The sequence below is a fragment of the Petaurus breviceps genome, unplaced genomic scaffold (assembly GCF_028583685.1).
Source record: "Petaurus breviceps papuanus isolate PSGF00001 unplaced genomic scaffold, PetGlider_PUasm1.0 90792, whole genome shotgun sequence".
Classification (NCBI taxonomy): Eukaryota; Metazoa; Chordata; class Mammalia; order Diprotodontia; family Petauridae; genus Petaurus; species Petaurus breviceps.
In genome coordinates this window covers 10,842,675-10,868,291 of record NW_027187347.1, presented here as the reverse complement: position 1 = coordinate 10,868,291, position 25,617 = coordinate 10,842,675, and the positions used below count along the sequence as shown (strand labels likewise).

Genomic DNA, 25,617 nt, shown 5'->3' with positions numbered 1-25,617 from the left:
TAGTCCATGAAAGCGTGTCTAGGGCATTGCTTCTATATTCCCGATTATGCCACTTGGCATGGCCATGGGTGGAGTGGGCATTAGCCCAAATCTAGGGGCTGAACGACAAAGAGATCCAAGCCAGCTCTAATAAATGCCTTCATCGTGTTTGTTTTGCTTTGTCACAGGTGACATCAGTTGCAAGGGGATGACCGAGCGCATTCACAGCATCAACCTTCACAACTTCAGCAATTCCGTGCTCGAGACCCTCAACGAGCAGCGCAACCGTGGCCACTTCTGTGACGTGACGGTGCGTATCCACGGGAGCATGCTGCGTGCCCACCGTTGTGTGCTGGCCGCTGGCAGCCCCTTCTTCCAGGACAAGCTGTTGCTGGGCTATAGTGACATTGAAATTCCCTCCGTGGTGTCGGTCCAGTCCGTACAAAAACTCATTGATTTCATGTACAGCGGGGTGCTGCGGGTCTCCCAGTCAGAGGCCCTGCAGATCCTCACAGCCGCCAGCATCCTGCAGATCAAGACCGTGATCGATGAGTGCACACGGATTGTTTCACAGAACGTCGGCGACGTCTACCCGGTGATTCAGGACTCTGGCCAGGAGACGCCCAGGGGGACCCCTGAGTCAGGCACCTCGGGGCAGAGCAGTGACACGGAATCTGGCTACCTACAGAGTCATTCCCAGCACAGTGTAGACAGGATCTACTCAGCCCTCTATGCATGCTCCATGCAGAATGGCAGTGGAGAGCGCTCCTTCTACAGCGGAGCTGTGGTCAGCCACCATGAGACGGCCCTCGGGCTGCCCAGAGATCACCACATTGAAGACCCCAGCTGGATCACCCGGATCCATGAACGCTCACAGCAGATGGAGCGGTATCTTTCCACCACTCCAGAGACCACCCACTGCCGAAAGCAGCCGCGCCCTGTCCGGATCCAGACCCTGGTGGGAAATATCCACATTAAGCAAGAGATGGAGGATGACTATGACTACTACGGCCAGCAGAGGGTGCAGATCCTGGAGCGCAACGAGTCGGAGGAGTGCACGGAAGATACCGACCAGGCCGAGGGCACCGAGAGCGAGCCCAAGGGGGAGAGCTTCGACTCGGGGGTCAGCTCCTCCATTGGCACAGAGCCCGACTCTGTCGAACAGCAGTTCGTGGCCGGGCTTGGCCGAGAGGGTCAGCCAGAGCCTTCTCAGTCCGAGCCGACAGATCTGCCCGCAGAAGGCGGCCAGCAGCAGCAGCAGCAGCAGCCGCAGCAGCTAGATGCCAACTCCTCTTCCCCAGAGAGGAACAATGATGTGGAGATGGACAGTACCGTGCTCACGGTTAGCAACAGCACTGAGAAAGGAGTCTTGCAGCCTTCGGTCAACACATCAATTGCCCAACCATTGCCAAGTACCCAGCTCTATCTACGCCAGACAGAAACCCTCACCAGCAACCTGAGGATGCCCCTGACCTTGACCAGCAACACACAGGTCATTGGCACAGCCGGCAACACTTACCTGCCGGCCCTCTTCACTACACAGACCGCAGGCAGTGGCCCCAAGCCTTTCCTCTTCAGCCTGCCCCAGCCCTTAGCAGGCCAGCAGACCCAGTTTGTGACAGTGTCCCAGCCTGGCCTATCAACCTTTACTGCCCAGCTGCCAGCCCCACAGCCCCTGGCCCCATCTGCAGGCCACAGCACAGCCAGTGGGCAGGGGGAAAAAAAGCCTTATGAGTGCACTCTCTGCAACAAGACTTTCACCGCCAAACAGAACTACGTTAAGCACATGTTCGTACACACAGGTGAGTGCCAGCCCTACAGGGACTCACCCAGCTGAGGTGGGAGACAGACAAGGGAGGGGGAAGGGAGAAGTCTTAGAGATTAAAGAACAATCTTTGTTCTGACCAGACCCAAGGTGTCATCCCAAACCCCTGCCATTCTGGATCACCAGTGCAGAGGACCTGATTATCCTTGTTGCTTCCTGGGCACTCTGTCCTCGAAAGGCAGAAATAGAATTCATTTTTGAAGGAGACTTTTAAGAAGAGGTAGGAATGATCAGGCATAGTCTACCCTTCACTATGTTGTGTCTCCTAAAATACAGAAGAGTGATTCTTTAATGTGCTTCTTCCTTAGGAGATTGTGATTTCAAAGTTTACCCTGCACATGGAGGCACAGAGGTTAGCCACCAAAATAGTATGGCTTTGGGAAGCTATCAGTTCTCACCTGTTTAGAAATATTTATCCCCAGTGGTGACAACTGGTCATGAATTTCCTGTTATCAGAATCAAGCTTGGGGTTAAGTCATTAACTCCAGAAGATTCCTGTTAAAATGCAAATGTGGGAGGGATAACACATCTGTGTCAATACAAATGAACACAAATTAGTTTAAATTAACTAGCTATGACCTAGAAGGACTCTAGAGGACCAGCTACAGAGCAGGTAAGTTTTAAATGTGATGGTGAATGATAGGGATGAGTTATGGAGGAAGAGGTGAGGAAAAGTCTGGATCCAAGGGGCAATGTGAGGAGAACACTAGGTACCTTGGAAGAGAGTTCTAAATGTCAAAGTGAAAACTAAAATGAATGGAAGGTTCATACCTGAGGAAGAACTTCACGATTTTGTCAGTAGTTACTCTTATGTGGTTTGTCAATGCCTCCAAGTGTAGTAAGAAGCATTTAAGACCATGTAAGTACCAGCATCAAAGTATCCTTGAAGCATTCAGTGAGGCTTACCTTTCCATTTCAGCCTCCTCCAGGCCCTAAGAGGCCAGTAGGCCCAAGATCCCTGGTACTTGTTGGGGATACATGAACTCTGGTTGTAACCTGAATCTGTCCCAGAAAAATGTGCCTGTTCACTACCAGCTGTTACCACATAAGAAGATACATGATGTAGCTGTTTTGTATATCATGATATTACTTGGTAAAGAAAGTGTCTCTCTAACCCAATTTACTTTCAAATGAAGCATTTTCACAGATAACCCCCTTTCTTACATTCTGTAAGAATGTTAACTCTATTAACAATATCATTAACTCTAAAGGATTTTTTCTACTGGCCTAGGAAAATCAAATTCATAATCTCTTGGGACCATATTTTCAAAATAACTACTGGACTGTCACCCACAAAGTTCTAGTGTACTACTGAAAACCTGCCTGTTGGTCTCTTCATATTTCTCCAATGCAGATTCTTTGGTTAACTCCAAAAGACCATATATTTGCTCGTACAAAATCTAGGATTACTTTGCAAATTTGCTTGTTGGATATAAAGGCTAGCAGTTAGTTTACAACATCTAGCTTCAGTTATTATGAGTGAAAGAAATGGTTTTGTTCATGTGAGACTCTCTCTGTTGTTCGTGTAAGATGAGAACCATGCCTCTCAAAATGTTTTCCACAAACATCTTCTGCACTATGAAAGATCCTCCAGGTGCTCTTAAGTGTGGACTCTTGGATCCTGATGTTTCCACTAAGGCCCCAGTTACTGAATAATAATGTTATTACCTCCCTCCAAAGAGTAGAAAGAAATAAGAAGAAACAGCAGCACCCGATTCATTCTGGAATTCTTATAGGTAGAGATTGAAACGAAATGGTAGAAATAGCCTGTCAGCTCTTTGGCCTTACTGGAAGGGTTCATTATCCGTTAAAAGAAATAATAAATAAAGGAAACTTCTCATCTAAATCTTCAAAAACCAAAACAGAAAGGATGCACCTAGGTTCCCTTGTCTTGCCTCAGTTGTAACATACATGAGAGTTCTCTCTGCACCCCTGGAAAAGTCAGTCAGTATACATTTATTAAATGCCTACTGTGTGCCAGACACTGTGTTAAGTGCTAGAGACACTAAGAAAGGTAAAAAAAAAAAAAAACCAGGGGCTGCTTTCAAAGAGTTCAGAATGTAATACGGAGGAGTAAAGGGGATGGGATCACATCACTCTACAGAAACCCAGAAAGAGTGACAAAAAAGACATAAGACAAGCAATATCTGCTATGGAAAGGTAATAGAAAAGCAGTGAGGCTAATTTTGTGTGTGACTTATCGGGTTTTTTTTTTCATTACTTTATAGTCACACACTTCACATATTATCTAATACGTAGATAATTGATCGTTGTTAGTAATAAACTTAATTTATAGATTGCTATTTGATGACAAGTTATTTATAAACATTATGTCATCTGATTATAATAACAGCCCTATAAAGTATATATATACCAGCAGTATTACCATTCCCATTTTCCAGATGAGGAAACTAACACACAGAGAAATTTAGTGACTTTCCCGGGATCACCGCTTTGGCAGCCTGGACTCATGACTCCAGTCAGAGAGCTCATGCCATGAGTCTGTGCTGCCTTTTTCAATTATTGAAAATTCAGATACCCTGAAATATTACAGGACTATGAATCCAGAAGAGAATTCTACAATCTGTTGACCTAATAAAAATTGTTGGCGGCTCCTAGGTAGAGGACTTACACATATTTCTCAAAAGGAAGAACTTAGCACACGTGGGAAATATGTCCTAGCAATTCCAGCTTGAAGCATCAAAATAAAAAAAAATGCTTATTTAAAATCAGACACTACACGCATTGTCTTTCTTTGTTCTTCCTCTTCTGTGTGAATAGGCTTTTGACATCTCTTTTCCTTCTCCAGCTCCTTGCCAGATACAGCTATATGGTCAAGAAACCAATATTGAGATAGGGAGAGAGGGAGAAAACCAGCATTTATTAACTGCCTACTATGTGCTAAACTCTTTACAAATACTCTCAAATTGAATAAGATCAGATGAGATCCTCACAGCAATTCTGGGGGTAGGCTATTGTTATCTCCATCATCATCATCATTATTATCCCCATTTTACAGTTGATAAAACTAAGGCAGGCAGAAGTTAAGTGAGTTGCTCAGGGACACACAGTTGATAAGTGTGCAAGAATGGATTTGAACTCCGGTCTTCAAGACTCCAGGCCCAGCACTCTAGCCCCTGAAACACCTAGAAGTAGCATGAAGTGTTAGGGTTGAAATGGAGCTCGGGGATCATCTATTCTCAACACCCTCTTTTTACAGATGAGGAAACTGAGCCTGAAATTAAGTTTCTTGCCCAACCAAAATCACAGAGAATTTAATGAGGTCCAAAATGAGGTCTTTACTTTAGAATTAAAATGAAATTTTAAATTGCATACTCACCATAGTGGTGATGGTAATAACATATTATACATCTTTTCTTCTATTCAGAAGCCTTCGGGAGTCTCTTATGTCCTCAAGCTTATATGACACAAATGAAATAACTCAAAAGCATCTACTCAGTAGTGAAAAATCTCTGGAATTTGTGACTGATTGTATTAGTTCTTCAGATTTGCGTGGGCTGCCTTTATAACCAAGAATTTTTTTTCACCCTTCTTCTTTTGATATATTTTTATGTTTATTGAGTATCTTCCTAGAAAAGAAAAGAAAGTCCTTTACATAGACACCCTCCATCTATTAGCAGCCCATAGTAGAAATTTACTTACTCCCTATACGCATTTCTCAAGCTCACTCACACTTGACCAGAAAAACCAAGAGTGTAAATAAATCAGAATCACAAGGAGTTGTGTGGAGATGAGAGATTCAGAAAAGAATCAAAAATAACACAAACTATCCTGTCATCCCAACACTTTAGGATGACCCAATTTTTTCTACTTTTTCCAGAAAACTAGTTTCACCACTAAAGAAGAACAGTATAAACGATAAAGAAAGAAAATGAAGGGTCTTTTTCTTCTCAAAGATACTTAATGTACCTTCTTGAGAGTACCTTCTTTCCTTTCTTGTCTTCTACCATACTTCCTTTCCTCCTATCACTTCCAAACACTTCTGGAAATTTTATATTAGGAATAAAGACTCAGTATTTGCTCTTCTTCAGCTTGCAGTCTGTATCAGATGTGGGCCAAAGGAGGAATAAGAATTACTCTAAGAAAAAAACATCTTTTTTCTCTGCCACTTTTGTCAACTATATCCTTTTAAGTCACATATCCCTAGCTGGATCAAAAAAGATAGAAGAAGGGATAAGGGTTGATAGAAACAAATTGTCCAGACCTAACGCACGAATGTCAGAGATGCAATTAGTGAAGCACAGAGTCTCACTTGAGTATATATTATTGTAATCCCAACTTTAAGAATACCAGATCTCAAGCATTGTTCCTACCAAGCCAACAGACAAGGAAATTGGCATCAAAAAAAGGCATATAAAAACATAATAGTAAAGAGTCACAGAATTTAAGAGTTGGAAGGGTCCCCAGTTACCATTTAGTCCAACCTGTACCTGAAAAAGAATCCCTCTACCACATGCCCTAATAAGTGATCATTCAGCCTTTCCTTAAAGGCATCCATTGAGGAGAGCCCGCTATTTCTGAGATAGCACATTCATTCCATTTGGGGACCATTCTAATTATAAGGCTTAATGTAAAGGAAAAATTTGATCAGTTTAACATATATATAGGGCAAATCCTGAATCTTATCTCAATTTGGAAAGGATCTAAAATCAGTTTTTTTTCTTTTGACTGAGGCCCTGTATCTGCTAAAGTTTGTGACTTTGGATGACATGTGTCCCATTCATGTACCTCTGAGAGTATGGGTTTACCCTCGCCATGAGAATTCATGACATGATAACCATCACCCTGAGATACATAATTCTCATTTGGATCTACAGCCTTTCAAACCACCCTGCTATATATGTTATATGGGCAAGCCAAAAGAAAAGACTGGTCCCCATCTAATCCCAGTTTTTTAAAGTGGTAGCCATACAAAGTTACACACCTCCTCAGTTAAGAAAGAGGTTCCCAGAATTGGAATCCAGTGTTGTCATTTAACTAATATGCGTTTATCACCCTTCCTTGTGTGGTACTAAGTTTCGTTGTTCTCTTAACTTGATTATAGCCTCAAAAACCCAGAAAAAGGACTAGGTTGATACTAGAGAAGTCAGCTAGGTGGCACAGTGCTGGACCTGGTGTCAGGAAGACTCATCTTTTTGAGTTTAAATTCGGCTTGAGACACTTACTAGCTCTGTGACCCTGGGTAAGTCACTTAACCCTGTTTGCCTCAGTTTCCTCATCTGTAAAGTGAGTTGGAGAAGGAAATGGTCGGATATGACTGAGAGTGGCTAAACAATAACTAGAAAAGGAGAAGTCAGAGTGGTCCAGTAGTCAAAATTCACCTCAGACTTTTGGCCAAGACCATAAATGGTGGATGAAACTCCTTATAGAGTGCAGATTCTCTTTTGACTGTCACAAAGGCTTGTACCTTTTGCTAACATACAGTGTTCACAGAGAGACACCATCATGAGACTTTAAGCCTTGAACGTTGGCCTAGAGCATTTACAGAGTTATGCCAAGTGGGATCTCTAATGATAATTTTCTTTTCCCTGCCCCATTTAAACCAAACCCAAATAGGGTTGCCAAATTTTTAAAAGAGAAGAAGAAAAGTGGGTCATTGAAGTATTTGTTTGTTTTTAATACTCAGGAAAGAAAAAGAAAAGGTCAGAAAGAATCACAGACAAGCAGGACAATTTTGAAAGTTATGTGTAGGATTTATATGTCTTTTTTTCAAAGCAGGCACTATATAATAGAGATTTATAGTTTCATGCTTAGGCATCTTATTCAGTTCTACTACATGTATGAAATGTTAGTTTTATTTAGTGCTTATTAAGTCTAAAACTAAAAACTTAAATATTTTAGATTAAATTTTTTTTCAAAAACTCAATGGTCAGTCTTCTGTGTTCTAATCTTGTTACAAGACTTGCCTTCCCCAAATCTCCATGTAAACTAGAAAACGAAGAAGAGCAAAGAAAAAAATTTTATATCCATTTAATATTAGTGTTATCCATTGAAAAGAGAATTAGCTGTAGACTCAGAAGACCTGTATTCAAATCTTTGCTCTGCTTCTTAATGACCTGTGTGAATTTGACAAGCTGTGTAACCTCCCTCATTCTGTTTTCTCACCTGGGACAAGGAGAGGTTCAAATTAAAAGTCTTTGAGGTCTACATCTGTCATCTTGTAAACATGGAATTCTTTGGACAAGTCTCAACTGACTGAGCATGTGTTTCCTTCTGTGCAAAATGAAGGCATTGAACTTCATGACCAAGGGCCCTTTCTAGTGCTAAGATTCTTGCAGCATCCACACGGGTGGCCTGCTATTGTAGTTACTTATGTGTATGTCTTCTCTCCTCTACTAGATTTTAAGTTCCCTGAGGGAAAGAACTGGGATTTATACATCTTTGTATCCTTCAGAACACTTGTTCTTAAGACTCGATAGACATTTGTTGATAGGAAAGAAAGGAGGAAGGAGGGAAAGAGGACCAAATGTCCCATTGTCATAGTTCATTCACTTCCAGAGAAGTGAGACGTTTCTTCCCTCAGTCAGATGTTCAGTGTAGGCTAGAACCAGTTAAGAGTAATAGATGCCTTGCATATTTGTATATACAAATGTGCATGTTTGTATATTCCAAGGAGCCAAACATATTTAGATACTTCGTTACCAAAGTGTGTAATTGGGAAATAGCAAGTAATGGTAAGTGATAACATGCTGTTCAAGATGGATATAACCCTGCCACCAAATCTTTTCAAGGGAATCCTAGTAGTCAGTTTGGGGGAAAATTTAAATTTGAGTGAAGACCTAAGCTTCAGAATGCATGGGTGCTATGAAAATGTTATTATACTTAACTGTGTGGGTTGAATTAAAGCCTTTATGTGTCAATCCATTCTATTCACCATCCCTTTTATAGTTTCTACTTTTTTCAGCTAGAGAGCATATTACATAGATATCCACATTGCCACTATTTTCCTGATGAACAAAAGAATGTCTTCATAAGGTATAGAATTCTTAACTGTCCTTACCATTCATAACTTCACTAGTCAGATGGTAAAACACTCATCTATGGAAAACCCCAATTCCATGTAACAGAGAAGGACAGTCAGTCATGACAGCATAAGAGCATAGACTTGGAGTTGGAGGGGTCCTTAGAGGCCATCTGGTCCATCTTTCTTATTTTTCAGAAGAGGAAACTGAGACTCAGGTTAAATGACTTGCTCGAGGTCATAAAGGTAGCACCTGAGAGGCAGAATTTGAATTTGGGCCCCCTGACCAAATCTCACAGTAGCATTCTCCTAATGTTCTTTATGTCTAGCCAGAGCTCTCCTCCTTTGATTAGCTTATACCTGCCTGTCCGTGTTCCAAAACCAAAAATGGAGAGGGGTAAAAATTCAGACTAGAGCAAAGCCAGTTTGGCTTTTGATGTTGATAGAACTTGTCGTTGAGTGATTTCAGTCATATGCAACTCTTCATGACCCCATGTTTGGCAGAGATCCTGGGGTGGTTTTGCCATTTCCTTCTCCAGCTCATTTTATACATGAGGAAACTGAGGCAAACACAGATAAGTGACTTACCCAAGGTGACACAGCTAGCACATATCTGAGGTCAGATTTGAACTCACGAAAATGTGTCTTCCTGACTCCAGGCCTGGCCCTCTATGCTGCATACCACAGAGCCTGTACATTTCCCAGGTTCTCATAAAGTAAAGTAGCTGCCATAGGGCAATACTGATCCAATCTTTTAAAATTTGTTTCCCATTGCTGTCTTTTAGTGGAAAACTGAGGAAGGAGGTAGCAAAGATAAACAAGGGGGAAAATATGGTAAGAAAAGCTAATTGTCTTAGAGCTAGAGCTGGAGGCAAAGGTTTGAGTCTATTTGTTTTTTCCTGAATTGCTATCTCTTCCCAAAGAAATGATGAAATACTAATGAATCAGTCTTTTTAAAAAGATATTCCTGCTATTGATAACCATCATATTGTTCTGAATATAGGTTTTACTCCTAAAATGAGATCTCTTTGACAAGAAAAGAGTATGACAATTATACCCTGAAAAACATCAGCAACTATAGACTGCATTCAAGTTTTATAAAATATAAATGGGGGAGCCTATATTCAGCTTATATTCAGACCAAAAGAATATAATAGAAACAAGCCATTTTTTCCATCTGCTTAAGTGATCATTTTGCCTCTTAGTCCAAGAAGCTTTGATGGCTCAGCAATAAAGTCTATTAATAACTTCTTAGCTATTTCTTTGGATCCATGGCCTTATTAACATGCATACTTCTTCCACCAGTGCAGAGGATAACCCTTCCACATTTTGTGATTGCGTACCATTCTTTCTACCTCCCTCTGAAAATTTTCCATAGAGCCTCCACCAAACGTCCAGGGGTTACTTCCTCTCTTCTTTCCTTATCTCCAGGGTGACATTTTAGGATTCAGACTTTTCATATGTCATTCTCACTGTCAGAACTTCATAATACTAGTGGTATAATAAGACAGCGCTTCAAAGAGCTATGATTTCATCAGCATGGGTGCTGCTTCCATCATAGCAAATAGGAACAGAACTCTCTAAGTTACTGTGGCTAAAAAATTCAGCCTTCCGCAGCTGAACTGGTGATGAGCCTCTCTACCCTTTGCTGGGCTGATCCTCAGGTGAAATACATTCATTTTATTGACGGATTCATGCTCAAAGGTTCTGTGTCTTGGTAAAAACCTGGTAAGGTTTGCATTTCAATGGCCTTTGAGAACTCAGGGATACCTCCATACCATACTATGGAATCAGAGATGGGCTTTGGTTGTGGAATAATATAAGTGTGTAAATAATGATGTCATTATATTATAACAATCATTATAATATGATAGTAATAAAATTAAAATATTCCGATTCTTTTCGTGAACATGCCACCTTTATGGTAGGCAGGTGGCACCGCTGATAGAGTCAGAAAGACCTGAGTACATATCTAACTTTATATACTTACTAGCTGAGTGATTACCCTGGGCAAGTCACTTTACCTTTGTTGGCTTTGGCTTTCTCAACTATAAAATCAAGATAGTGATAGCACCAGCTCACCAAAGTTGTTTTGAAGATTAAATGAGATCAAATTTGTAAAGCACTTAGCACAGTGCCTGGCATACAATAAGTGTTTTACATATGCTTTATATAAACACTGTCCACTCTTCGACTCTTAAGTTTTAGAACCAGCATAGAAAATAGAATGTAAAAGGTGAATTGACTTTAAAGTTGATCTAATTCATTCTCCTCTTCTCCCCATCCCCCAATTTTACAATTGAGGACATTGAGGTCTAAAGGAAGAATGTAGGAATTTTCTACAACAAAAATAGTTATAAAAGTGTAAATAGGAGAAGAGAGATTGACCTTCTATTTGGGATTCTTGTGTCCCAAGATCCCCAAGTCTTGTTATAGCCCTCACCCAAAGTCATTTAGAAGGCATGTGTGGTGTTATATGAATCACAAAGTAATGCGTTGCATTATGAAGTGCGTTGGGCAGACTAGTAGAAAGGGCTAGGAAAGATGGGCATGAAAATCAGAAACTGGTAAAGAAACCTGCATTTTTACCTTGGTGCTGCTTACGTGGTGACCTTATAAGACTTACTTACAGAGTTACTATAGAGAAGTTCCTAATATAAATTGATAAGAGTAATTTCCTCCCCAGGAACCACTACTACAGATAAAATCTCAGGGCCAGTGCCACTCACCCCCTCCAAAAAAAAACCATAACAAGCATGACTCATGATCCCATAATTTAAGAGGTGCTAAAGGGTGGGAAAAGTCTAAGAAGCCTTGTGTTAGAGAACTGGGAGGGGGAAAAAAATGAGATAAAATAGGTTAGGTATACTGAGATTCCTGGAAGAAAATTCTTAAATTCAAAGCATTTTGGATTGTTGCTGAATCTGTGAGTACTTTAAGGTAATGATGATTAGGTTTCTTTGTTTGGGGACACAAAAATGAAGACTTTCCCACAAGAACAAACTAAGAGTCAGAAATAGGTTCAGGAAAGAGTATCAGTACCTTGGTAGTTAGACAGAGGGAATTGTCCTTACAATTACTTGCCTCTCAAATTTTTAAGCACTTCATTAATGTAGACCATGATTGAAAGCCCATTAGCCTACCTGTACCTCCTACCCTGCTGAGTGTCTCTAAAATAATAGGCCCCCTCAGAGCTCTGAGGAGCTATATAAAGTTCAGAGGAACCAGGAAATAGGTCCGCAGTCGGTACTAAGCCTTTTTAGAGCTGCAGTCAAGTCTTCATTATCTACATTCAGATTATGGGCACACACCAGGGTCTACCTCCTGTGCTACTGCCCAGACAGCCCTGTGGCCACTTTTCCTGACTCATTACATTCCCTGGCTGGCATTCTCCTCCTTCTTTTCCCGCCTGTTACCTTATAAAGCCTTAGTCTATTTCCATTCTCATCTAAGTTCCCTTATTACCTTGGTATGTAATAGGTTCCAGTTTCCTCTACAGTACTCTTTACTAACCTCTTAATTGTCCCAGATTAACATAACAGGCAGCCATGGAGAAGAGACCAGGAGACCGAAGGAGATAGTGATTATCCCAAGCATTCTCTTAAACAATCATGTGATATACCTTTAAGGGGCTTGTAGGAAACTCACCTGAAAGAAGTATTGTTTGTTGAGTTGTGAACACTGAACCCAACTATTCATCATCTGAGTATCATGATCATAAGTGGCTTTGAACTGTAGCTTTTAGCCTATAGGAAGCAACAGCAGAAGCAGCTGAGCTAGGCAGTGTCCTCTTCTATCTTTTAATGCAAAAACATCTTTTTTATGTCAATCAAACAGCATAATACTTTATAGCATTCTTTCTAGCTGTCTCACCATTGCTCATTGTTCCAAGATAAGGAATTGAAAAGTGGCTATTGGGAGGGTAAGGAGTCAGACAGGGTGGAGGGTAGTGTTGAAATTCATCACTCCCACCCTTCCAACTGATTTCAAGCTCCTACTTTTTTTTTTCCTATTTGGGTTTTCCATCTATAAGATTTAGATACCACTCTGGCATTAAAGAAATGCTCTAAGCATATGATTTGCTGTCTTGTATTATTCATGCTAATGTTCTTCTCCATTAGTAGGTATAATTGAGAATAAACTATATCATGAACTCTCAATTATTGTATCTGTATGTGGATTATCTACTTTGTGAATTATTTGAAGCAACCTTTTAGGCTTTCTCCTAAAACCCAGATCATTTATTGACTGTTTTCTTCCACCAAGAAATATAGACTAATACTAACCTAAGTCAAACATAATTTGTCTGCTATCAAGAAAAATAATATAGCATACCAATGTCTTTTGCTTTTGGATTACCCATACTTCTGCCTCCCTCCATCATGCCAAATATTTGATAGAAGACTATTTTCAAAGTTTAGGTACTCAATTCTTGGAGCTTTCTCCCCACAACAAGTCATGAGTGTCTCAAATGTATTTTGTGGTTTTTCATAACAAAGCCAACTTATCATTTCTCCCTTTTAGGCATATACCTAGAAAATGATTCTAGCTCCATTTCCCTATTTATCTATAACTTTGGTCTACTATTAGAAAAGTTCCAGCCCCGCCAGTCTAGTCCTTTATAAGCTTTTTCAGGTAAAATTTTTTGAGGGATCTGGACTTGTGATTCTTCTTGGCATGGGAAACTCCTAATGTCAGAGCAGATGGATACCTGAGTTCAGATTTGAATGTGGGTCTTCCTAACTCCAGGCCCAGCCCTCTATCCACTGCACCACCCAGTTGACCTTTAGTAGTCTCAGGTAAAACATCTTGAGTAAAAGTAAAACTGTCCCTTCCAAAAAGTACTTGCGTAGGCAGACATGGTTCAAAGCTGCAGTCTCCCTAACTATCTTAGCAAGAGGTGATGCTTAGTCACCAAGCTGAAAAAAACATTAAGGTTAGTAGAGCTTTTTAAAGTTCTCAAGCCCCACTGAATTTTTTAAAGACTTCTCTTAACCTTATTTCATTTTAGTTAGTAGAGTTCAGGCTCATAAACAGTGGGCAGAAAGAAAAGAAATTTGTGGAGATAAAAAGATGAGAACCCAAAACATTTAGCAATAGCTAAAGTAAAAAAAAAAAAATTAAAGGATGGCTAAAATTGTTTTAAAATTATTTAAATGAGTTCCACCTCAGACATTCACCAAACATCTCAGAAAAACAATTAACTTTTTTCTTAAAGAAGTCTTTTATCTTTAAAATTTGTCATTTCTACAAAGCATTCTCAAAAATAGTATAAGAAAGAATAGAGTTCAGCCAGGGAACTTATTCATTAAGAGTGCCTTGGAATATAGGCTGAATTTAAAAGGTAAATGTCTTGCCTTTGATGTTTAGAATAAATGGTGAAATTGTATTCCCAGAGGACTTAATGGAAGACTCAAGCATTTAGAAAAGATACTGTAAGTTGAATACTAGGATATTTATTGTGGATAAGCTCCCTGGATAACTATTGTTGGGACGGATTATGGACTAAATCAGTCCAGTCCTATCCAATAAACATTTAATTGGTGACTATGTGCCAGACACTGTGCTAAGCACTGGGGGATACAGTTAATAAAAGCTGCCCACAGGAGTTTACCATCAAAAGAGGGAGACAACATACAAAAGGGGGAGGGGGTCAGGAATAGAGTGAAGAGAGGGAAACACCAAGGGTGTCTTGTTTGTTTGTTTTTTAAGCAATTGGGGTCAAGTAACTTGCTCAAGGTTACACGGCCAGTCATTTCTGGGTCTGGCGCTAAGCATCTGAGCCCAGATTTGATCCCCAGGTCATCCCGACACTGGAGCCGGTGCTCCTACTCGCTGAGCCACCTGGCCGCCCCTAAGCAACTGGGGTTAAGTAACTTGCTCAAGATTACAGGGCCAGGTGTTTCTGGGTAGGTGCCAAGTGTCGGAGCCCAGATTCAATCCCTAGGTCATCCCAACACTGGGGCCAGTGCTCTTACTCGCTGTGCTACCTGGCCGCCCCTGGGTGTCTTGTTATATGGAGGCAAAACCTGATAGAGCAGAAGATGCAAAGTGGACTGAGCTGAGAGTCCAGTTTTTGCCCTCTAAAAAGGGAGGTTTTAAGAGCAGTTTGGTCCTCCCCACTTCAGCCCTGCAAACAGAGAAGAGAAAAGCCTGGGGGAGGTGGTATCTGTAAGGCTAGAATTAGCTCATGGTAGTGAGTGCAGAAGTGATGAGCTTATCCTGGAGGGCAACTTGTTCCATGGACTTAAAACCAGGAAGGGCAGCAAATGCAAAGAAGTCATTTAATATGCCTCACCTGGGGTGGCTAGGTGGCGCAGTGAATAGAGCACCAGCACTGGAGTCAGGAGGACCTGAGTTCGGATCCAGCCTCAGACACTTAACACACACACACACAAACTAGCCGTGTGACCTTGGGCAAGTTACTTAACCCCAATTGCCCTCCAAAAAGCAAATATATATGCCTAACCTATCTAGAACATAACTGAAAACCAAGAAGTAACCCTCACCTCCCCAAAAGGGGGTTTCCAAGCATCCAAAGTCCATATATTAAGGCTCATATGCTTTACTCATAGAAAGTGCACTAGACCCTTATTCTTAGGTATAATTCTAATTGCTTAGTTATTTTATTTCTAAGACCAAAAAAAAGATTAGAAAAATAGAAATGGGAAGAGAAAAGAAAGCTCCTGAATACAGAAATGCTGATGGTTTTGAAAAATAATTCCTAAGGATCTGACAACCCCATGACTTAGAGAGCTGGCCTCAGTTAGGAAGACCTGGGCTCGGGTCTCGATTCTGCCATATGCTGGGCAAATCAACCAATTAATTAATCAACAAGTATTTATTAAGTATCTGCTCCAATAGATGCTGAAGATACAAGTACAAAGAATAGAACAGCCATTTCCCACAAGGAGCTCATGTTCTAATGGTAGAAGACATCAAGTACAGATGAAAATATAGGTAGCATGAATATACAGTCAGTATATACAAATATACATAGAATACAAGATGGTGTGGAAGGCAGAGCACTCCACAGTTGAGTGGATCAGGCGAAGTTTCAAGCGGACAGTAGTATTGAGCCATGACTTAAAGGGATTGAGGAACTGCATGTGGGAGGGGAGTAAGGAGTGGAGTGTAATGTCTGTTAGGCACTCAGGTTTCAGAGAAGGTGCTGATCTCCATAGGTAGAGAAAGTTCCTCACCATGTAACTGAAAGCCCAGTTTCAAACTGAACAAGGCAAATCAGGGAGGGAAGAGATACAAAGAAGACACAAACTGCAGAAAACTGCATCTATTTCATATCTGGGCAAACAGCCTTACCTGAGAGCTGGGTACTCTGAAACTCACTTGTATCTCGACCTCAAGCCTAAGAACCTGTGGTCATCAAAAAAAAAAAAAACCAACTAATTTATGTTAAATTATTAACATTATTAAATTATCTGTGTCTGCTAATAAGGGAAAGGTGTATATAATGCATTTTAGATAGGTTTCTGTCAACATGTGTTGGTACTGAAAAAGGTGCCCACATCAATCTGGAAAATGTCAGGTATCCAAAGTATCAGATTCCTTGAATACTTCAGATAGCTATAGTTTTCCTCTAGATTTTTTTTCCCCTCCCTTATATTTTTAGTTTTTGAGTAAGTGTTCATGAAAATCAACCAGCTAAGTCTACTGTATTGAAAATAGGTCCTCTTAAGAAATCTTCTCTTAAGTTTTTGGTGTTTTGTTTTTTTTAGCTATAAGTCAGCCTTTGAAATCTATCTGCAAGAGATTACCTTATAACTTTCAATTAAAAGAGTTATTTGGCACAAGGAATTATAAAATGCTAAACCTACCTAAAAAAGAGTTCATTTCAATAAAACCTTTCTCTGAAGGAGGGCATCCAACCTTGCCATCTAAAGGAGATCTGTAAACAAGCTCGATGTTTGGGGGTTTTTTGGGGAGGGGGTAGAGTAAATGTTGGGGGTTTTTTATGGTTCTTTTCTCTCATTTTCTTCCTCTCCTGCTCTGTCTTGCTTTCTCTTGCTTGCTTGCTGTCTCTTCTCAAATGGACAGGTGAGAAGCCCCACCAATGCAGCATCTGTTGGCGTTCCTTCTCCTTGAAGGATTACCTTATCAAGCACATGGTGACACACACAGGCGTGAGGGCCTACCAGTGCAGTATCTGTAACAAGCGCTTCACCCAGAAGAGCTCCCTCAACGTCCACATGCGGCTCCACCGAGGGGAGAAGTCCTACGAGTGCTATATCTGTAAGAAGAAATTCTCCCACAAGACCCTGCTAGAGCGCCACGTGGCCCTGCACAGTGCCAGCAATGGCACCCCGCCCACTGGCACGGGGCCTGGTGCCAGAGCCGGCCCCACAGGGGCCGTGGCCTGCACGGAGGGGACCACTTACGTCTGCTCCGTCTGCCCAGCTAAGTTTGACCAAATCGAGCACTTCAACGACCACATGAGGATGCACGTGTCTGATGGATAAGTAGTATCTTTCTCTCTTTCTTACGAACAAAACAAAACAAAACAAAACAAACAAAAAAGCTATGGCACTAGAATTTAAGAAATGTTTTGGTTTCATTTTTACTTTTTTTGTTTTTGTTTTTGTTTTTGTTTCGTTTCATTTTCTACTACATGAAGAACTGTTTTTTGCCTGCTGGTACATTACATTTCTGGAGGCTGGGTGAATAATAGTTTTCCCAATCTCCCTTGGATGGTGGCCTTAAGGCCCGGTAGTGCTTCAGGAGGTCCACTGGTTGGATCTCTAGCTACTGGCCTCTAAATACAACCCTTCTTTACAAAAAATTTTTTAAAAAATTAAAAAAAATTTTTTTTCACTTGTGAAGAGCACTACAAAAAAAAATATATAACAAAATCTAAAAGGCCTACTGTCTTTAAATACACCGCTTGCAGTGTTTCAGAGGACATTTTCATAATTCTGGCCGTTTGGACTTCACAGTATCCAGTTAAAACTGTGGAATATCACTTCTGGTTTTGAAACCCCAGAGAAAAGGCCCTGCTGGTTTCCACCCACCACATTGTCTGCTTTCACAAAAGGGCTGTGGGGGTGGGAAGGGAGTGTGGGTTGGGTGGTGTGGGAATCTCTGCAGGGTGGGAAAGGCTGATTACAGGCTCTCCTCCTGGATTCTACTCCAGTCCACGATCCTTGGCCCTCCTCTCCATCCCCCCCTTTCAGCAGAAGCCAGGAAGACTTGGACGGCCAACAAGCAACAGTGGCTCTCGTATTTATTCTGTGTGTCTTCTTCGCTGAGCCAGGGCCTCAGCACAATCAAAAGGGACTTTCATGAAAGGCAGGAATACAAATAAAACAAAGATATCAGAGGTTTGCACCTATGGTTCTAGGTACAAGAGAAGGATTATTTCCCACAATCTTTGCAAAAAAAAAAAAAGTTGTGTCAGGATATATTCTTGTGGAGGAGGAAAAGAAAGAAATGGCGGGAGGGGGAATAATAACAGAGTTCTTGAGACTTTTTTAATTCAAAATTTTATAGAGGGGCAAAAGTGACGTTTACCAGATAGAATGCTGATTTTTTTAATATATTTACAACAGTATTTGTGTAAAAAAGAAAACAAAAAAAAAGTGAGATTGTTAAAAGTAATTTGTTTTTTTTTTTCATTTTGGTTTTGCATACACTGCCACTAATCCCTTCTCTTTTATTTCTCATATTATAAATATATATATATAATTTTTCTTTCTTTTATTTTGTAAATCAAGACTGTTAGGGTTAGCTAAACTGCTTCTGGATAGAAAGGAAAAAAGGCAACTAAAGATATTTGAAAGACAGTGAGGAAGGATTTTTTTTTCATCTTTTTAAAAAAATTTTTCTTCATTTTTATTATTTTAAGTATTGCCTGGGTTGATGAGGGCCCTTTGTGGCCAGCTGCCCCTGCTGTTATTTGAACTGCTGCTTTGTATGTTGATGTGTAATTCTCCTTTGACTTATAACAAGCTAAAGATGCTCCAATGTTTTGTTTTGTTTTGTTTTCAATTGTTCCATCTAGAATTATTTTCTTTTCTGGGAAGGGAGTTTAATTTGTTCAGAAACACTTCTCCAAAACTTCATTGAGATTTTGTCATTCTAGGGTTTCTAGTCATTTTTTTTCCTTTATTAGACTCAGATGGTTTGGAGAACTTGACCATTAGACCATTAGAAATTTCTTCTATTTCTTTTTGTTTGTTTGTTTTTTTGTGGTCATCTGGGAGGAGTTCGCAGGCTTCTCCTATCTCATCCCTTTTCCAGAGATCTCATCCCTATTGAGAGGTAGCTCATGAAAGCATTACTGGAAGACCCCTATCCCACACCAAGAAGCATCAATGCCAAAATGATCTTCCTCCCCTCTAAATGTCACTATCTCATTATTCCCACTAATCTAGGCTGTCAAAATAAATGCTGTTGTCTTTCCTAAGACCCAGCTCTTTGGAAGTAATCCAGGAAGACTGTGGAAACTTTCTCCCATCTACTGTGCTGAATGATTTCCATTCAGTTACATAGCACCATATACCACTTTTTACTTCTAGCTAGGATCTCTTTTCTCTCTGCTTAGAGAAATTATGTGGTAGAGGTTTCCCATTTGTGAATCGTTATAATGAAGAAATTTCAATTCAAACATAGTAATCCTCAAACCAAACGAAACTTTCAAGTGGTTCAATTGCTTGGCATGATAGAGCATCCTTAAAGAAAAGTAGATCTTTAGGCAAAGTAGAAGCACCAAACCAAATTATGCAGAGAGAGTAAGAGAGTCTTCATAGAGTCTTAGGGTTTTGAAACCTTTTTGTATTTTCATTCAACTTTCCTTCAATGAACTTTCATTCATGCCCAAATATTTTACTTACAAAAACTCTGTGGCCTACCTGAAAAAAATCTTATGAAAGGCAACTTTATAATGACTAAATTAATTTTATTTCTACATTTTTAACATTTAGTACCATGTATGTATCCCCGCAAAGGTATTTTTTGGAGCAACCACAGTATGAATGACATCCATTCCAACTCTGCAGTCTTTATGAATTCAGTGGGCAGTTTGCTTAAGGTATGACTATAGTCTTGGTCTCCATTGGTCCTTATAAGGGTCTAGTTCATACTTCTCAGAGGACCACTGTCAAATACATGTAAAATTTCACTTTAAATAATAATAGAAACTGCCTCAGACTTTGCAGGGAAGGAAATGTCCCTATGTAATCAATAATGAAAAATGTCATCATAACATATGACCCTTTATATTTTTTGCATACTATCAATAGAGGGAATGTAAGTTAAATAATAAATTATGTTGGTATTTTGAAAATTTGTTTAGCCCATGAGATTAAAAGAAAGACTGACAAATTAAGAAAGAATAAGACCTAGAAGAGAAGGGGTCATAAAGTTACTCAGCATAGGTTATTAAAAAAGTATGTCTCTTTAAACATTTTCAAGGCATTTGATGATGACCCATTTAAAACCGGGCCTCTACTCAAATCACAATGATGAATATAGAAACAACATTCTCTGTTGTAGAGCTGATTTATGAAGTAGTTTCAGGATGTGATTCAACCCTCAGCTTCCCAAATTTAAAGAAAACCCCACTGATAAGACTAATTTACTATATTGTAAAGCTAAGCATATAGTTCAAAATGTACCTAGAGTTTCTGCTCAGGCTTAAAGTCCCAAATGTTCAGCCTTCCCCATCTCTTATTTTAAAGAGGAATAAACCAGAAGGTACCCTCAGAGTTCTCAAAGGGGTGATACCCCACAGCCCAAGGCTGTTCAGTGGATCAGTTGGTATGGTGTGTAGGAGGCATTGCACCATCTTATAATTTTGCAGATGTAGGTTCCTAGTGAATGGTTTCTCCTCCAGAACTTCTCCTATTCTATAATAATCAGTGCCCTCTCCATGAAAGACGGTACATATACTTGAACAGCAGATCTTTGTTTTTTGAGAAGATAAAGGATGCTTCTAGGTACAGTACCTTATTGAAGTAACCACAGATAAGCTGCCTTCCAAATGGATTCACATTATCAAAAACAAAACATTCTGCACCCAATGTAAAAGGATGAAATTGCTTGTGGTTAGAGGCAATCCTGAACTTTTAAAACAACTTCAAAGTTGGGGGAGAAGGGAAGGGGAATCTCTGCATCAAGAGCAAAGAACCTGATGAGAAAAGGCCTTTTTTGTTCCTAAATTTCATTCCAAACAACTAACCCTCTTGTCTTAGTGCTTCATGTCCCTCTATGAACAATGAAGCACTAGGAACCTTTTTGTTTATTTCCTCAGCCAGTAAAATCAAGAACTTAACTGGGACTGAATCCCACAGATTAAGGTTTCTTTTGATCAGGTACAAAAAGCCAGAGCCTATGTGAGAAGAAAAACTGCACTTTGTTTTTTCTCTTCTTTTTTTCTCCTTTTTTTATGATTGAATCTGGCAATAATCACCCAGCAAGAAAAATAGGGTAATAGATGCATTTTATAAAGATTAACACTTCAAAACACTGCGAACAAAACTGGCCCATCAAAATAACCCTGGATCATTTCCTTTACAAATAATTACCAATATTTGGATAAATATACCCCAAATAGTCCAAAATGTATAGTCTGAACAAGTATAGGAGTGTCTTTACTAGGAAAGAGAACTTAAAATGGAATTTAATACAAATCTGCCTATGAGGAAGAATTTATGAAATGAACCTAAAGGCACCTTAAGTAGAATCAAATGCCTATTGAAATGACTGTCTACTCATGTTTTTCCTATTTATTTTAAGTAAATTTGAAACTTTGAGCCCTGTAAGTTCTTTTCTTCTTCCTCATGGCTTCTTAAGTACATGTATTTGTATACATGCAGGTAAAAGACCATATTTTCTCCCTTTTCCCCATGTTGGCACTACAGCAACTCTTTTCCTATTCTATAAGATTTAGGGCTTGAATGATTTGCAAAATTTAAAAATTACCAGTGTTTTATTTTTAATAGTTTCTGTGGTCCTTGAGGGCAAAGAATAAAACCTTCCCTAGTTAGTGGAAAAATGGTGATGCCATAAGAAATCTTTGACAGGCCCATACTTGAGTTTTACATACTAATGCCTCTATCTATTTGCACTACAGTCTGACCAGCCTCTCCTACCAAGTGCCCTCAGCCTCTCCTTCCCCATCCCACAATCTGTGGTCTCCCTTCTCTGAGAGGAAATAAAGCCTGTCCTACCTACCCTTAACAAACTCATTCATATTACCAAGCAACCATGTAATAGTCAAGGTGACTATTCTTTGAAGTCTTCTTCGTATTTCCAGTCCCTGATTTAAGAAAGAAAGATTCTTGGCCCAGGATTTTGATCTGCCTGTATGGGTCTTTCCCTTTACTATTTTAAAGATTATAAAACAGATGGAATTCTGCAGAGAAGGTACCAAATCATCTCTGCTATATATACCCAAAGCAGATAACAACAAAACATTGTTTCTCTAGCTTTTTGTACAGGAATCCATTTGGAACGTGGTGAGATTAGGGAGACCAAGGAGGCCTACCTTCTGGTGGAGATCTGACTCATAAAAGAATTTTTGTAATAGATTTTTAAAGTTAGCAACAAGTTGAGAGATGGGGTGATGGGAAGAGGGATTAAAGATGTCTCAAAATGTAGGCAACATCCAGAAATAACTCAACTTTTTATTCCATAGATGCCAAAAAGAAAGATTAACTCTCCACAGAAAGAACTGGAAAGTTTGGCAAAAAGTTCTTGAAAAGATCTCTTGGCATTTCCAGATGTGGTGTATTTTTATTAGGTGTCCTCTGGCGCTGAAAAGACACCTTACTCACCTGAAAAGAATTGTACTTAAAGGAGGAGGGAGGGGAGTAAACCAGAGGAACAAACCCAGGACACACACATTCAGATGGAACTTTGAAGAGGGCAGTAAAGAAATTCAGAGTAAACCTAATTTCCAAAACTCTGAACTGGTCCCCTGAGGTTACCACATTGCAGCATAAAATCCTATATGGCTAGACATCTCTCTGGAAATATAGCCACCTCCCCTTCTCCTTTCTTCAGTTTCTTTAAAGAAAGGGCTGTTTTTTACTGGTTCCCGAGAAAACAGTTTCATTTGGTGCAAACTTTCAAAAACCAATCTCCACCCTGGTGCTTAGACAAGAAAGAGAATATAATCCTGACTGGGAATGGCACTGTTCAGAAGCTCAGGGCATGTTGAGATTCCCAAGTGTAGATATGCCAGTTCTGATGTTGCCTACATCTCCATAAAAGCTTTAGCATCTCAGCATTCATACAAACATTGTCCAGAAAAAATATGACCTACCCAAAGCATGGTTTCTAATCACTAGATGGTAAAATGAATTTGTTTTTAAAATCTCAGAAGAAATGTTTTAATTTGACGTTGAACTTCATATCCATTCTAGAAGTCGGCTTGTATCTGCCCATGAACAACAGCAGCAGGTCCTACAGCTTGGGTTTTTGTAGTGGATTGCTTTGTTTTTGTTCATTTGTTACGGTTGCAGGTCCATTGCCAATGATCTCTTTATGAGGGCTGTGCCTTCCTGAGTGAGATCACTTCTTATTCAGATGGAGGAATAGCATAGCACTGGATTGAACTCAATAGAATGTATAGCCCTACCCAATCAAATGTTCTTCCATGCCAGAGGTTTCCTTAGCATCCCTGAGTTGTTTGTTATGAAAGATAGCTGTTTTGATTCCAAAGCCCAGGTTGAAGTGATTTTAATTAGAATGTCTACTCAAAAAGCTGACATTGCAATAGGGTTGTTGCCTTAAGCCAGAAAGTCCTGTGATAGGGAACTGAAGATAGAAGTTGGGGACTGTTTGGGGTGAGGTCAAAGGAGGGAGGTAGCATCTGTTTCTTTTCAACCTTTAATTATTATAAAAATATCATTATTCTGGAGCATGTGAGTGATGGAGTAGCCTAGAGGGTGAAGAAATGAGGAAATGAAGAAATGCAAAGAAGAGGGAAATAACTACTAAGGTTATCAAGCCTGCAGGAAGTAATTGTAATCACCCTGGAGATGGTTCATCTCCCCTCTGTCAGTGATGATAGTGCAGATTCAAGATAGGAAAAAGAAGTCTTGTTGGTGGTCTGAAGACTGGCTCTTTATAAGGATTGGAGGAGTGTCTATCTGTTCTGTGTCAGTGATAATGCCAGTTCAAGGTAGAAAAAGGCTGGGAGTTCATCTGAATATTCTCTCTCTAGAAAACAAAAATCAAATATGCCTTTCAATAGCCAACTTTGTTTAACACTTCCTTTGAAAAGAAGTAAATCCCAATAAAAAGCTGCATTGTCCCATGTAGCATATACTTCTGAACATTACCCATCTCATTTTTGGTGCTCCTCAAACTTGTCAGTGACTCTGTTTTAAAATCAAAACCTTAAATCCGTAATGGAATGGCATGAACTGCAAGCCCTATTGAATCTGGTGTTCATGAGTAATCATCTCAGTGAGGCTATGAAAGTTCCCAACAACCTTATTTCAGATTTAGAGACTCTCTTTGTTAAAAAAAATGCCTCACAAAGGTCCTACATCATCTATTGAACACAGAATACATGAACTAAGTATAAGACTCTACAATTTTAAAGCTCTAAAGGACTTTAGAAAGCACCTAGCTCAACCCGTCATTTTACAGACAAGAAAACCTGGGCCTAAAGGGTAGATGACTTGCCTGAGGGTCACATGGCTAGTTAGTATCAGAGCCAGGGCCTAAACCTAGGCCTTCTGACCCCCCAGTTCATAGCTCTCTCTTTCTATTGGAGTAAGAATTTATTATTGCCCAAGAAAGTAATTGTACTTCATGTGCAGTTTCTAATGAAAAAAATTTCACCCATTCCAATATGTCACAACTGTTGTCAAGGAATGTTTATAATTGAGTGTACCTGGTACATATACCCTACCTTTGTATGGTGCTTTTAGTAAGAAATTGTATTCCACTTTCCTGATCCTTAGTAACAACCAAACATGATTTGAAATCTCTATGTATCAGGCAAAGGTCTCACAGGTCTAAGAACACTTCTGCTCATTTGCCTTAGCAAGCAGCAACAGTGCCGTCCAATGTCCCTGATGATGCTTTGTGGCACTTGGAAGAAGCTCAAACCATGGAAAGTATACAGTACAGTCCCATGTATCTTGGTCATAAAAAACTTGTTTTCATGTGGAGTGGTTCAACGGCCTTTCCCTGAAATCATACATTTCCCCTGGGTCTTTCTCTTTCCCCACATTTATGTGTGGGTACACTTGTCATCTGCATATCTGTGTGGCACATACAGAGGCACAAGCCTAGATGTTACAGAATGGTTGCAGTGTACCTTCAGGGGGTAGGGAGCCCCCTCCAGCCTTCTAGAACTGTTCTGCTCACCCCCACACCCAGCCTTCTAGAACTGTTCTGCTCACCCCCACACGTGCACACACACACACACACACACACACACCACAACACACACACACGCACACACTGTTCACCAGCTTGTGAATATTTGTGCTGTGATCCTTTCCAAGGAAACAACAATCACCTGCTTCTTCTGTTGGCTTTCATAAAGCTGTGGGAGATGGGAGAAACAAAGGCAGCTTGTTGGAGCCACAGAAAACCCACAGTAACAGGCTGTTTCCTTCAGGGGAAAGTGGAACAGAAGTATTAAGTTGGCAGACCAACAAGGAGTGAACAGCCCTAAGGAGCAACCATCGCTGTAGGAGTGAAAGAGAGAACCGGGCAGGGAAGGCTTGCGACACGTGGGCCCAAGCCACCCATGTCTAAAATATGCCCCATCCCTTTCCTGGGTGGTACAGCGGCGCGCGCGCGCGCACACACACACACACACACACACACACACACACACACACACACACAC

General features: G+C 40.2%; 1 protein-coding gene across 41 annotated transcripts in view; it reads left to right on the top strand.

Annotated features, from left to right (window-relative positions):
• ZBTB20 (zinc finger and BTB domain containing 20) overlaps positions 1-25,596 on the top strand; it is a 1,019,756-nt gene extending 994,160 nt beyond the window's left edge. For all 41 annotated transcript variants that reach the window (XM_069069927.1, XM_069069948.1, XM_069069956.1 and 38 more), the window contains 2 exons: positions 168-1,781; positions 16,842-25,596. In XM_069069927.1, coding sequence (XP_068926028.1) covers positions 188-1,781; positions 16,842-17,263 — 2,016 coding nt within the window. In that variant the 5' untranslated portion in view covers positions 168-187 and the 3' untranslated portion in view covers positions 17,264-25,596. The remainder of the gene's footprint in view (positions 1-167; positions 1,782-16,841) is intronic.
• Positions 25,597-25,617: the final 21 nt, after the last annotated feature.